The sequence below is a fragment of the Orycteropus afer genome, unplaced genomic scaffold (assembly GCF_000298275.1).
Source record: "Orycteropus afer afer isolate SDZICR_OR568_19922 unplaced genomic scaffold, OryAfe1.0 scaffold00229, whole genome shotgun sequence".
NCBI classification, from domain to species: domain Eukaryota; kingdom Metazoa; phylum Chordata; class Mammalia; order Tubulidentata; family Orycteropodidae; genus Orycteropus; species Orycteropus afer.
In genome coordinates, this window is record NW_006921816.1 from 1806157 (window position 1) to 1821628 (window position 15472).

Sequence of the window (15472 nt, forward strand, 5' to 3'; positions counted from 1 at the left end):
AGAATGGCCAGACTTCGTCTCACCTATTTTGGTCACGTTGTAAGAAGGGACCATTCCCTGGAGAAGGATGTCATGCTTGGTAGGGTGGAGGGTCAATGAAAGAGGGGGAGACCTTCAACGAGATGGATTGACATGGTGGCTGCGACAATGGTCTCAAGTATAGTAGGGATCATGGAGCTGGCGCAGTATTGGGCAATGTTTCGTTCTGCTGTGCATGGGGTCGCTATAAGTCAGAAATGACTCGACAGCACCTAACAACGATAACAAATACCTATATTCTTAGAGTAAGATGATGGTAGGCTGACCTGGACAGAGACAGTAAGAATGGTCAAAAAGAGATAGATTCAGCATGTGTGGGAAGGTACAGAGTGAAGTAGGAGACGGCTCCAAAATATCTAGTCTGAGTTGATGTTTTCATGCCATCCTCTAACTTACACAATACTTTTCATGCATGTCTTTTCATGAATCTCAAAGAATAAAACCTTAACCTCTTCTTTTCACAATAAACTGAGACTTGTAGACATCCCAGATCTTCACACACACACACAGTCAGTTATTAGTTGATTAAGATTGTAACGATGGCCTTTTACGAAGATGGCACCAAAAGTGAAGAAGGAAGACCCTGCCCCTCCGAAAACTGAAGCCAAAGCAAATGTGTTGAAGACCAAGAAGGCAGTGCTGAAGGGCATTCACAGCCACACAAAAAAAAGATCTGCACCCACCTTCTGGCGGCCTAAGACACCGAGGTCCGAAGGCAGCCCAAATATCCTTGGAAGAGTGCCCCCAGAAAAAAACAAGCTTGACTACTATGCCATCATCAAGTTCCCTCTGAATACTGAGTCTGCCATGAAGAAGATAGAAGATAACAACACACTTGTGTTCATTGTGGATGTCAAAGCCAACAAGCACCAGATCAAACAGTCTATGAAGAAGCTTTATGAGACTGATGTGGCCAAGATTAACTCCTTGATAGGCCTGATGGAGAGAAGAAGGCATATGTTCGACTGGCTCCTAACTCCATGATGTTTTGGATTTTGTCAACAAAATTGGGATCGTCTAAACTGAGTCCAGCTGCCTAATTCTAAATATAAATTTTTTCACCACAAAAAAAAAAAAGAGAGAGAGAGAGAGAGACTGCAAGAGTGGGCTCAAACATGCCAACAGTTGTGAGGCTGGCAGAAGACCACATATGTTTCATTCTGTTACACATAAGGTCACCATGACTGGCCACTGACCCCCCTGACTCCACAGAAACTTAACAACAGACTAAGACTGACAAAGGGTGTAACTTCTAATCCAGTAACTGGGAGGATAGAGATATTGTACCTTCCCCTGAGGAAGAGGGAACAAAAGAAAGAAATATTTCAAGAAAGAAGACATTTGGGGACATATTTTTCTTAAGCTTCCTGGTGGCCATCAATGTGAAAATGATCCAATATTAATTAAATCATGCTCACCTGATTGTCTCTCATAGCATTTGACAGAAGTGAGGACTGGTATGCCAGACATTTGCAAACTTTCATCAGCTATTTGGGTGTTTTGTATGTTTGCTTGCTTGTATTTGGAATGTTAACCATTTGGGAAAAAAGTAAGAATGTTTCAGTACTAGTGAATCTTACAAAGTGGCAACAGGAAGATAGAAAATCTTCTCAGAGATCAAATCTCTTCTTGAAAACTTCAGCAGAATGTTGAGGCAAATGTTTTGGGAAATATAGTCACAGATCTATAAGGCCATGTTTCTTTGTCTTTTTAGGAGGCGAACAGGCTTTTGAGCTGATGGCTGGCAGATGTTGAGGTTCATTTATTCTAATTTCATCTATTAAGGTTCTTCCTTGCATAAGAAATCCCCTTTGGTTTATTGTAATGGGTTCTCACTCACTGCTGTCATGTCAGTTTTGACTCATAGTGACCCCTCCTTGGGTTTCCGAGAACGTATCTCTATGGAAGTATATTGCCCCATCTTCCTTCCGAGGAGTGGCTGGTGGGTTTGAACCATCAGCCTTATAGTTAGCAGTCAAATGCCTTAGATACTATGCTACCAGAGCTTTAATCCAATCGTAAAATATCTTCTTTCCCAATAATTCTAGGGAAGGGGGACTTCACTTTTGACCTTGGGGAGCTTCAGAGCAGTGGCACTCCAAGGGCATACCAATGCACTGAGCAGCTTATGTGCCTTGTCTCAGGACAAGAAGGGGCAGCCAGCCTTCTGACCAAACAACTTGTCCAAAAGCAGGTGGAAGCAAAACATTTAAATGGAAATTGTGTGGAATAATTGCAAATTCCTTTGAGAACAAAGCTAATGTCCTCAGGTACTTTTGAAGTAATTACTGCCATTTTTATTAAGTCTGGGGCTGACTCAATGGCAGCTAACAATAGCATTGGTTGAAAACTAAGAAGATTCAGGTAATTAGAATTAATACATTTAAGTGATCTTGCTTAGCATCTAGGTAATCATTTTGAACAGTTTAGGTGATAACATTTGCTTTTGCTACATCTAAAATGCTTTGATAAACATCATTTTGAAAAGCATATTATTTAATGAAAAAAAGAAAAAATATGAACGAAATTTGGTACCCTAGATGCAGAGAATTTGGATAAATCCATTCAAAGTCATATGTCGGCAGCATGTTGACCCAACTGGCATTTTATGATGCTTGTTATCTGCAAAGAAGTATTCATAGTTTAGGTTTCCTTAGCATGGATGTGTGTGTGTGTGTGTATGTGTGTGATGTTTGCCTCTACTTACAGCAGAGGGCTTGCATTAAGTTTGCTATGTAGGAGATGACCTTTATATAAAAAGAATTTTCAATTTCTGTATTATTTAATCACCTTACAGTTTGAGGAAGATAAAAAAGTCATCTGAAAGGAAAAGTACATTTAAGAAATTCATTACTCTCCTCTCTGACTTTTAGGTGGTTTCCACAAAGCTGATATGTGTCGTGGCTGTTTGTCGTACAAAAGAAAGGAACAAATGTATAACAAAGATGTTTTAACAAGACAGTTTTAACTGGTCCCCAAACCAAACATTCTGAAGCTACAAATGTTCCAAGTAAGGGAAAATATATACCTGCATTCTTTTTAAAAATACAGTGTTCCTTCTTGTGACTAATGGAAATTATTTTAGAGAATTATAGCATCTCCGTATGCAAATCCCCATGATGCAGGGGGTGTGGCATTAGTTGTTATCCTAAAGTGCCATCAAGTCAGCCCCAGATTAATGGTAAGCCCACGTGTTACAGTAGAACATCTCCATATTGTTTTCTTGGCTGTAATCTTTATGGAAATAGTTTCCCAGGTTTCTCTTCTGTGGAACTATGGGTGGGTTTGATCCATTAATCTTTAGGTTAGCAGCCCATTATAAACTGCTTGTAACACCTAGAGAGAAGTGGAAAGTACAGACTCTTCCTGAGTCTCTTGGAGACCATCTCAAATTAAGTCCTTTCTGTACAGGCCCTTTCTGGCTCCTTCTCACCCGATCCTCTTGTGCTGAACCTTATCTAAATCTGACAGCCGCCACCAGTTTCCACACTCAGTGGAAAAATACCATCTGCACATGTTGCTTCCCATCCTTCTGAGGCAGGAAGACACTAGAGACATGTAGTACTCTACATTTCCAGAGTAGTTTCCAGCAATTAACTATTTTTCATGGCAGATGTCCATGGATCATTTCATTCTATAGATGGTCATCCTGAGGCCCAGGGATTGAATGACCTGCCCTCTGAAAAGCCCTTATAGAGCAATGTCAGAGCCCCATTCAGGAGGAAGGGCCCCTGAAGAAACCAGTCACCCCACATGCAAACTCAGGAAATGGAACTGTGGCCTCAGGCTTGATAGCAGAGAACTTTCATTCAAGCTAAATATAGCGATCCAAAGTGGAAGACAGCCAGGAGCAAGATGCCAGTTCCCCTGGGGCGTTACACAAGAGCACTCTAGGACCCCTAACAGCCACAGGTGGGGTGCATAGTTCTTTTTAACCTCTTCTAAAAATAAACCTTTAATGAGTCCAATCCAAGTGTTGATTGTATTGTCATTTCAAGTTCAGGATGAAAAGCAGTGGTGGGAGGAGGGAAAGAGGCAATTATTCTTAGAAAATCAGAGTAGATTCTACAAGTTGCTGAAAAGTGATTTGAAAAGTTTTAAAAGGTACAGATTTAAAATGCTTTTTACAGTATATGCTTTGTAATGCAAGTACCTGATAAATGTGTTTGACAAACTGTGTTCCTCCTTCTCCCAGACCTATAAATGTTGCTACCCTGTCTGCTTCTTATTCAGAGTTCTCTGTTGGTAGCCTTGAGGGGCCCTAAGTGGTGCAAATGGTTTGCACTCAGCTGTTGACCCAGTGGCTACAACAATTGGCTTAAACATAGCAACAATTGTGAGGGTGGCTCAGGGCTGGGCAGCTTTTAATTTTGTTGTACAGAGGGTGGCTGTGAATCAGAACTGACTTGGTGGTGCCTAACAACAACAACACTAACCAAAAGATTGGGGGTCAACCCACCCAGAGGTGCCTCGGAAGAGAAGCCTGGTGATCTGCTTTTGAAAGGTCACGGCCATAGAAAACCTTATGAAGAATGGTTCTATTCTAATATACATGGTACTGCCATGAATCAGAATTAATTCTATGGCAGCTGTTACTTCCAAGATCAAATAAAAGAAAGCTTCATTATCTTGCTCTATGGTTGCTGCCATGCTATGCATATAAAAGTAACAGTTGCCTAAGTTAACATTTCTTTTTGCAAGCTTGGGGCACCAGTTTCATTCAGAATGTGTAGTTGTGTAATGTCAATTCCAACTCACAGCCATCCTATATGACTAAGCAGAACTGCCCCATAGGCTTTCCTAGGCTGTAATCTTTACAGGAGTAGATCTCCATGTCTTTCTTCCTGAGAAGTCATTGATGGTTTTGAACCACTAACCTTTTAGTTAATAGCCAGCACTTAACCATTGCACCACCAGTCTTTGTGCAGGTGTCAAAACCAAAAAACCCAATGCTGTTGAATCACTTCTGACTCAGACCAGCCCTATCAGACCTAGTTGAGCTGCCCTGTAGCGTTTCCTGGGCTATAATCTTTATGGGTACAATTCACCAAGTTTGCCCTCCTTCCAAGCCACTGGTAGGTTCAAACCACCAACCTTTCAGTTAGTAGCCTACACCACCAGGGATCCTTGTGTGCAGTGTTGTTGTTACGCACTATCAAGGCAGCACTGACCCATAGTGACACTATGTACAATTGAACCAAACATTGCTGGTCCTGCACCATCCTCACAATCATTTCTATTCTTGAGTCCACTGTTGCAACCACTGTGTGAAACCATCTTGTTGAAGGCCTTTCTCTTTTTTGCTGACCCTCTACTTTGCCAAGGATGGTGTGGTGAGTCCAAACTGTTGGCCAGCAAAACCCTTCTCTGCTCCCCAGGGAGCCACTGACCTCCTTAGACACCGCAGGGCTGCCAGAGTGAGTGATCATGAGCAAGGGCTTCAAAACCAGATAGGCCAGAATTTGAATCACAGTCTCACTCTTCACTGTTGTTTCCATATTCAAGCTTCAGGCTATTTGCTTCTAACTCTGAAAAACAATATTGAGCCCTCTTAATATAGAAGAGGAGCTCTGGTTGTGCAGTGGTTAAAGCATTCTGCTGCTACCAAAAGGTCGGCAGTTCAAACCCACAGCCTTAGAAACCCTATGGGGCAATTCTACTCTGTCCTGTAGGATCACTATGAGTCAGAATTGACTCCCTGACAGAGGGTTTGGGTTGGGTTTGGTTTATATAGAAGAGGCTGTGAAGATTAGATATGAGAAATGTAGGGCATCCAACACTTGTATACCTTTATGTGAAGGACTTACTGATGAAGGCCAAGGCCTTCAGTATGGATTATAACAGAAGTTCCTCACAACTGGATCAATAAACAATGTCATGATAAATGAAGAAGGAATTGAAATTGGCAATTATCTCATTTTACTTGGATCCACAGTCAATACTCATGGAAGCAGCAGTCAAGAAATCAAACAATGTATTGCATTGGGCAAATGTGCTGCAAAATACCTCTTCAAAGTATTAAAGAGCAAAGATGTCACTTTGCTAAATAAGATAGGCCTGACTCAAGCCCTGGTCAATCATCTCATATGCATGTGAGGGACAGACTATTAAAAACGAAGACAGAAGAAGAACTGATATATTTGAATTGTGGTGTCAGCAAAGAATACTGAATATACCGTGGGCTGCCAGAAGAATGAACAAATAAGTCTTAGAAAAAATAAAACCAGAATGTTCTTTAGAAGCAAGGATGGCAAGACCTTAGCTCACTTACCTTGCACATGTCATCAGGAAAAACCAATCACAAGACATCATGGCTGTTAATGGGGAGGGTCATAGAAGGCAAGAGAGGCCCTCAGTGAGATAGAATGGCACAACTGCTGAAACAATGGACTGAAACACAACTAACAAAAACAAAATGCCCTTAAGTGATCTTGCTTAGCACCTAGAAAATGATCTTGAACAATTAGGTAATAAACATTTTGTAAAACATGATTTTTAATAGAGTGTGTTGCTGTTTTTGTTTGTTGCCGGTGACTTGGGTACGACTAGTGGTGTCTTCATTCATAACAGAACAAAGCATTGCCCAGTCCTGAACCATCTTCTTGATCATTGCTGTCTGAGTACATTGTTGTGGCCATTGTGCCAATGCATCTAACTGTGGGTTTCCCTTGCCTTTGTTGGCCCTCCATTTTACCTAACATGGTATCTTTCTCTAGCAATTATCCTTGCTGCTGATGGGTCCAAAGTAAGCAAGTCAAAGTCTTGTACAGTATTCCATGATACATAGGATTTTTATTGGCTCATTTCAGAAATAGATCTCTAGTCTGTCTTAGTCTAGAAGCTCCACTGAAACCTATCCATGAGGTGTTTTAAATACTGGTGACATAGTTTCTATCGTCATAGCAATATGTAAGCCACCACATGTGACACACTGACAGATGGCTGGTGGTTAATAGAGTATAGGATATTGAATATAGGGTAGTGTTAGTTTTACAAGTGGCAGTGATTCCATGGGATAACTCATAAGGAACAGCTAATTTTACGACTGCCAAACATATAGAGGGAAGACTATTCTTAATCAGCGTTCAAATGTTCCCCGAATTTTTTATTTGACTCTGAATTTAGAGTCAAATGATTTTTTCCTTCACTATAAGGTTGGTGAATTAAGGGCATTCCATTACCTGAGCCCCACTATGATAAACTGGCTTTCCATATTTCCACATATACTTCACCCTTTCTCAAAAAGAAGGCATGTCTGCACTTCTCCTGTTACTTGCTTCCCAAGTCTAATAACTATTTTGTGTTCGGTGAACTCTTTGCTAATTTACTGTTGGACACATATGGAATCATCTACTGCAATGGACTTTTCCAAAGACTTAATAACCTACAAGATAGTCTCAGCTCTCCAAAGCCTACAAAGGGACTTTTCCAGCCACACATTAAAGGAGCTCAAAGAAGGCAGGGCAGAACCAAGGTAGTTCCCTGAGCTTTAGTTCACTCTCTCTAACTAAATTCCTAAATTTATACATAATTTTCAATAAACAGCATGTTGACACTAGTTTGCCCCCCCCCCTTTTTTGGCTATTGTTATCTCAATCAAAGTCTGCTCCTTAGTGTTATTGTTTCTACAATCTCTGTTTTTAAAAAAAGCTTTTCTCTGAAACTTTTAGAATTCCTGACGCAGGGCAGGTAGACTCGTGTGACTTGACTTTAACTTATGTGCTTTCAAAATTCTAATTATAACTCTTTGGGGAGCTGCTCTACAAAGGGTTGTAAAAAAGAAGAACTGGTGGTTGGACTGACATGCTGGCAGGGATTAAACCTACATGTCACTTTGGGGCTGGGTGCAGCTGCTGCAGTTAATGCCACAACAAACAACCCTAGGACAAAGGGTTGGCCTGGTACACTGTCATATTTTATGGGGTACTTAGGAGGAGGCCTTGCTTGAGGAAGGTGAGCACAGCAGCTCTGCTAAACATGGTAAAGTTGGCTGCCTTGCCAAGCTGACTTAGGGGCATCAAGGAGTCCCCCAAAATAATGCCCTTACCTGCTCTCTGAATTTATACCCTTTCATCCTTTAATTAAAAGGTCAAATTAGGCATCTAAAAATCCCTGCTAAAATCATAGTGAGTCACTTTACAAGGGGTGAGTCACTGACTGTTTAGAGAATATTACATGTACTCAATCCTCTTAGAAGGAAAACCTTTTAGTAGGGATTTATTTATACAGTCTATTACTGAGCCGATCTACTGAGGATAAAAAAGATTTTCTGTTTAAGAACTCTCCACTCTGCCCATCTGCACTCATCCACACACTTTCTTACCCATAGTGCCTGTATTCACCATGAACAGTCAGCATGTTAGGTTAAGAATTATTTTTCTGCACTGTTTTTCTGCCTGTTTTCGGTCATTGTTTGCAAACGTAGGACAGAGAAGAGCAGCAAGTGTATCAAGTTGCTTAAACCTTTGCTTCTCAAAGATTGGCCCATTGACAAGCCACTTCACCATCACATGGGTAAACCATTAGCCATTGAGTCAATTCCAACCTATAGTGACCTCATGTGTGTCAGAGGAGAACGGTGTACCACAGGATCTTCCAGCGGCTGCTTTTTAGGAAGTAAATCACCAGTCCTTTCTTCCAAAGTGCCCCTAGGTGGACTCAACCTCCCTCCTTTTGGTTTAGCAGCTGAGAACGCTGTTTGAACCACCCAGGGACCTCATCTTTGAGATACTTACTTGTTTTAAATGAAGAATTACAGGCCCTACCCATACCTATGAAATGAGAGACAGAATTTTTGCAAGAATTCCAGTTGATTTATGTACATATTAAAGCTTAAGCAGCTTAGTGTGGATTTATTTAGTTTGGGCCTATATGTTGGAAAGACAATGGATATTTTCTGGATGTTGAAAAGAGATAAGAGAATGCAAAACATTGTACCCCATTTCATTCCTTGGTAGGTTTATCTGAATGCCCCAAGGCCCTGTCAACTAGCCTGTCTTGGACAAAATCACTTTATAATCTGGTCTGATTATAAATGCCAAATGGTCAGGTCTCAACCATGACCCATTCTTGTGTTTGAATAGACATTCTCAGAAGGGGAAGGGGGTGTCTCATATACACTCAGGCTTTCCATGCAGCTCTGCTATCCTCTGCCCCAGCTGTTGCTCTGTTCCTGGGGTAGTTCTCTGCAGACTCATCTTCCGATTACCCACAGAACAAGAGGACACATCTCCAGACCTCCAAATCCCAGAAAAACAGCACTCTAGACTACCCTCAGCTGGAGCTCTTTGGCATCTCTATATGATGTCAAAGATGCTCCTCTTTCTTTCAGGTAAGAACATTTCCCTTCAAGAGGCCACCTCTTTTTTAGAGAGGGAACCAGAGAATGACAAGGGTGGGAAAAGAAAAGGAATTCATGCAACATGTGGGAAGTAGTTGGCAGAGAGCAAAGTTTATCACTAGATAATTCTCTTTGGAGATGCTGAAGAAGTTCAACAGAGTTTACTCTTCATTATTCAATATTTTTTTCTGAGCTGAATACAATATGAGTCTCCCTCCATTGTCTCCAGCAAACCTTAAATAAAATCTACTACTCCCACCTCTTTAGCAAAATAACTGAAGTTAGAAGAACCATGTCTAGCCCGATTCAAGTGGTGTGGAGACAGGAGAATGACATCAGGAGCCACAGCAGGCTGCTAATTGACCTAGATTTCAGAGAAAGATGAGACTATAAAACCCCCAGATTTCAAAGAAATCTCAGGGAGATCACTGGATTTGCCACAGTATGTGGACAGAAAGCCTGGAAGCTTTATTTTTTAAGGGAAAGTGTGACCCCAGAAGGCAATTATACTACTCAGCCCTTTCCTTTAAAGGCACAAAGGTGATAGAGAGAAAGAGAAATTAAGTTGAGGTCAGGAATAGCCATTGCAACATGCCCTCTTCTGGCCTCTTCCTCAAAGTCCTTGCCTATAGGGATACTTTCTCTCAGGGACCCTCTTTGTCACTCCATAAAACCCAGGTTCTATCCCTTTCCCATTGGCTTCTGTCTGTCAGACCAGTGTGTGTGTGTCTAAACCCTAAGTCTGGACAAAGTTCCAATTCCCTTTCATGGAACTCCTGCGCCCAAAGATCATGACTCTTATCAAGCAACTCATGACCCTTAAGAAGGCTTGTTTGCTGACAGCACTTGAATCTCCAGGGGATACCACCAAGTTTTCGTGCCAGCATAGCTGAGTCTCAGCTGAGCTGCAGCCAAGAGACACCAGAACAAGAGAGCTTGTGTTTACTTAGTTGCTGCCATCCAAGCATGAAAAGATCCTGGCTTTGCCTCTTTCTGGAAGTCCTTTCTCTTCCTATCCAACCCACTGCCTGCCAGCATACACAGATGTATCAAGGGAATGACTGAACGTTCTTTTATAAGGGGGTTTTGAATGGTACAACCTACCATAGTTGATTGGGTCTCAAGGTGCTTAGTTTTCTCGGCACAGGATTAAAGCACTCTGCATTCCCCAAGAGACCACAAATCTATCACCACACCATTTTTGTCTACAGACTCTTCAGCAGTCTCCAATGGTCCTCAATCTTTGGTGTGCAGAGACCACTAACGATGCAGCTTCCTGGGCCCAGGAATCTCTAGGGGAGATTTTGAGGCTGGTTGCCTATAGGCCACACTGAGAGAATCCCTGTTCCAGGCCCCTGGCCTTTGATTTTCTAGTGTCCTAGCTTTAAGCATCCTACCCTCCAGGTTCTTAATGAGCATTTTTTGCTCCTATATGGTCTTTGGATCCTTACAGTACCTTTGGGGTAAGTTTACCATTTTTGCTCCTGGTATATTATTGTTTTAGTAGTTACCTATCTCACCGACTTAGACAGTGCCTTTTTTATTTGTATCCCTGCTTCTCTCACATTTTTTTCCTCAAAATCTCTTAAATTTTCACAATTCTGCCCTCACTTTGATTTCTCTCCAGCTCCTCCCAGTCCTCCCAAACTATCAACCAAAAAAAAAAAAAAAATCACTTTTATAATAGTCCTCTTCATATAGACAAAAAGTACATTTACATTTGAAGGCAAAGTCCTCTTTACCATCATTAAAAATGCTTAAGATACCAAAACCCCCATATTTACGTGATTAAAAGAGAAACTTCAGACAGGCCAGCAAGGGGTAATGACAAATGTTGAAATTTTTGCTGTAGCTAAACCATGTTACCTACAAATAGGGAACTAATGCTGAATTTCTTTCATTGTAATACTGAGAATTCTAAAGAAAATGTTTTAACTATTCCCCGACTCGAAGGCACATAACAACAACAACAACAGTCACTGTTACAATGACAGGATTCTACTTTAGCAGTTATATATCTCAGGACTCATAGCAACCCCTCCTTGGGTTTCTGAGGTGGTATCAAGTATCACTATGGAAGTAGATTGCCCAACCTTCCTTCCGAGGAGTAGCTGGTGGGTTTGAACCGCCAGTCTTCTGGTTAGCAGTCAAATGCCTTAGGCATTATGCCACCAGACCTCCCGCACTTTTATATATACATATATATTCCATATTTTAAATATATAATGAAGAGTTTGAAGATTTGTATTTACCAATGAAATTGGGGAAAAAGCAAGTGCTCAAAATATATTGTAATTTCAGAAATAAAATATATTTTTTAATGTATAAAATTGAAGTTTTAGTTCAAATCACTTTTTATTCATTGGCATCCTTTGGATAAATATTCCAAACTTTTAAAGGAAAAGGGAAGCAGAATTAAGAATTGCACCATTTAAGACTTCATGAGGCGTTTAACAGTTTGGTTTTTAATGTGCCTTTTATAAATGGGTGTTGGCTACTATTGCTTCCATTCAACTGCTTTAATAAAGAGCTGTATTTTTAAAAGATAGGAGGAAAAAGCAGTGGTTCTACTTTCTACTTCTGTTAAAACAATCAGAGCTCCCGACCAATGCGGTATGACTGCCACCTACTGGCAGCATATCCTCATTACAGAAGTCCTGCCCAATGGAGAGGAGGTGCGGCAAACACCCCAACTGCATGGCTAATCCACAAACCAAAACCACCTGTGATGAGGGTAAAGTTATATGTTCTATAATATTGACTGTCATAACTTCTAGGCCTATTTTAAGAAGCATAAATTTATTTATGAATTTTCAACAGAAGTCGTATAAGGTCATAGGATAAAGAAGGGCTATTTATGCACAGGGAGACAGCTTAGGGGGCAGGAGCGCACAGAGGGATGGACACTGGGAAGAGGTAACTATGGGGAGGAAATGAGAGGGGAGCTGTTGCATTGTGGTAAACTGTGGTCAATGACATGCGACAAAGTATATGTGAACTGCTGTATGGAAAGTAACTTTGCTCTGTAAATCTATTTGCTCTGTAAATCTTCACCCAAATCACAATTGAAAAAAAAAAAAAAAAAAGTTGTATAAGGATATCTAAACCTTTGATTTCACTCCTACGGAGTTTGTCTTTATATCATATGGGCTCCAAATGGATATAGTGTTGGGATAACGTGCATCTGAAGTTCATGTAGTAATTTAATTCTGTTGTTGTTGTTGTTATGTGCCGTGGAGTCAGACCTGACTCATAGCCACCCCTCCTTGGGTTTCTGAGGCAGAATCACTACGGAAGTAGATTGCCCAACCATTCTTCCCAGGAGTGGCTGGTGGGTTTGAACCGCCAGCCTTCTGGTTAGCAGTCAAATGCCTTAAGCACTATGCTACCAGAGCTCCTAATTTAATTCTAGCCCCCCCAAAGAAAAACATTTTTATTAAAAAAGAAACAACACAAAAATTTGTTAAATTTTGTATAACTGGAATAGTCAAGGAAATAACAGTGGACTAGATCCAATGGTGGATCAAAAGCGCCATACCTGCTTTCTGTGCTACCACTAACCAGTTAGTTCTTAGGCAACTACTTTAATATTTTCCAACTCTATTTGCCCGACCAGGTAAACAGTAGAGTTGAAGTAGATCCTCTTTAAGACATTCTCCCTGAAAAGTTCTAAAGCCAGTTGCTGTGGAGTCTATTCCAACTCATTGAGATCCCAGGTGTGTCAGAGTGCAACTATGCTCCATAGAGTTTTCAGTGGAGGATTTTCCTCAGAAGCAGATCACCAGGGCTTTCTTGGAGATGCCTATGGGTGAACTTAGATCTCCAACCTTTCTGTTAGCAGCTGAGCACAGAGCCATTTGCACCACCCAGAAAAGCCAAGAAAAATTCCAAGATCCTTCCTATTTTAAAACTCCCACCCAGAATGTTCCTTATAAGCAAGGATGGAGAAGTTTCAACTAACTTACTTTGGACGTGTCATCAGGAAAATCCATTGGCTACAAAAGGACATCATGTTTGGTAAAGCAGAAGGTCAGTGGAAAGGAGAGAAAGCCTCAGTTAAATGGATTGACACAATAAACTCAAATACGTTGATGACCATGGAGATGACGCAGGACCCAGCAACGTCTCGTTCTGTTAACATAAGGTCGTTATGAGCCGGAGTAGATTGACAGCAACTAAGAACAACAAAAATGGACCAAAACATTTTGTCATTTTCACTGAGCTGCTCCACTCACCCTGACTCTGGGCAATCACATTATCATCAGTGTTTCATGGCTAATCCCTTTTTATAACCTTATTCTATCTTCTCACTTTCTGGGAAGCTAGATGTCCTGGCTACCTAGTGCCACTCTGACAGGAATACACCCCAAATGGGATGGCTTTAACAAACAGGAGTTTATTCTCTTACAATTTTGGAGGCTAGAAGTCCAAGTTCAAAGTGCCAGGCTCTAGGGGCTGGGTGAAATCCCCTCAGCCTTGAGTTTCAGCTCTATCTCCTGCTCCCAGCCCACTGAAGCTGGAGGCTTTTCTTCACTCAGGCAGCAGCTGGCTACTGCAGCTGACAAACCCAAGGTCAAGAAGTTAAAACACACAGTCCCGATATTACCAAACAACACTCTAGGGCATTGATTCAAGTCTTGAAAAAGTCCCAAGATCAGCAGGGCAACATGACAGGCTGCTGAACAATGACTTGACTACAGGCAGGGTTCAAGCATGCCATCAGCTCGAGACTTTCTCAAAGTTGCTTGTAATTTACTGGAAGCAAACCACATCTCTAAAGTAGCAACTCAGCTGCTCCAGTAGATTCCACCTTACAGTTAATTACCAATCTCACCATGGGGAGTAACTACATCCAGCTGCCGAGCCACTCAACCAGGCTCAGCCAAGTTGACGTACAATCTTAACTACCACACTAGAGAATATTTCAGAAATATCTCAGCTTGTCAGTTGGTCAAATGATTTTTGTTTTTTACCAAATTACATTTATTGGGTAGTACAGAAGTTTTTTCCAATGAAGGCTGACTAAGAAGACAAAAAGGGTTCAGATAAAGTCCACAAGATCTAAAAGTGTGTTACATGGTATGGTTTATTTTGTTGCAGCTACTTCTGCAAACTTAAAAACAAAAGGTGGTATGTTTGAGTTGTCATTTTAGTTCATGCTTTCATTATTCAGAAATCAATACCAAAATGATTGTGATCTTACCATAAAGAAGGTGCCCCACATCAACAACGCAAATGGCACCTGTCACACACCTCAGGTACAGATGTTTGCATATTTTTAAGGCACATTGAGTGCCAAGTAGAAGGTTTTGCAGAAGGGTGCATAATATCACTTAATCTGTTTGCATTACCTGATAAGAACTCTCCACACCACAGTTCTAGGAAATTAGGAGTCATGTACAGCAAAGCACTCTTCTTAAACCACACAGTCACGTGCTTTCTTAAAATGACTGAAATAATGTACAAACACTGATCTGTGTGAAGACATGTTGATTCACTTTGATAAGAGGTGTTTTGTTAAACACAACTGATCCCTGAGTCCCTGAGTGGCACACACAGTTAAGTGTGTGGCTGTTTTTGTTGTTGTTAGGTGCCATCAAGCTGGTTCTGAGCCATAGCAACCCAATGTATAACAGAACAAAACACTACCTGGTCCTACACTATCCTCATAATATTTGGTATGTTTGAGCCCATTGTTGTAGCCACTGTGTCAATCTATCTTGTTAAGGACCTTCCTCTTTTTCATGGGCCCTCTACTTTACCAAACATGATATCTTTCTCCTACAATTGGTCCTTCCTGATCACATATCCAAAGTTTATGAGATGAAATCTCACCATCATCCTTCTACGAAGCATTCTGGCTATACTTCCTCCAAGACAGATTTGTTTATTCTTCTGGTAGTCCTTGGTATATTCAATATTTTTCAGTAACACCACAATTAAAGGCACCAATATTTCTTCAGTCTTCCTTAATCATTTTCCAGCTTTTGCATGCATATGGGGTAACTAAAAATACCATGGCTTAGTCAGGAACACCTTAGTCCTCAAAGTGACATCTTTACTTTTCAACACTTTAAAAAGGCTTTTTGCAGC

General features: G+C 41.0%; 1 protein-coding gene across 1 annotated transcript; it reads left to right on the plus strand.

Annotated features, from left to right (window-relative positions):
* The first annotated feature begins 594 nt into the window (after positions 1–594).
* Positions 595–1023, plus strand: LOC103203778 (60S ribosomal protein L23a-like). Its single transcript, XM_042782053.1, has one exon. The coding sequence runs from the start codon at positions 595–597 to the stop codon at positions 1021–1023; it is 429 nt and encodes a 142-aa protein (XP_042637987.1).
* Positions 1024–15472: the final 14449 nt, after the last annotated feature.

Coding starts and splice junctions, on each gene's coding strand:
- LOC103203778 (XM_042782053.1), top strand. CDS start 595: ATGGCACCAAAAGTGAAGAAGGAAGACCCTGCCCCTCCGAAAACTGAA.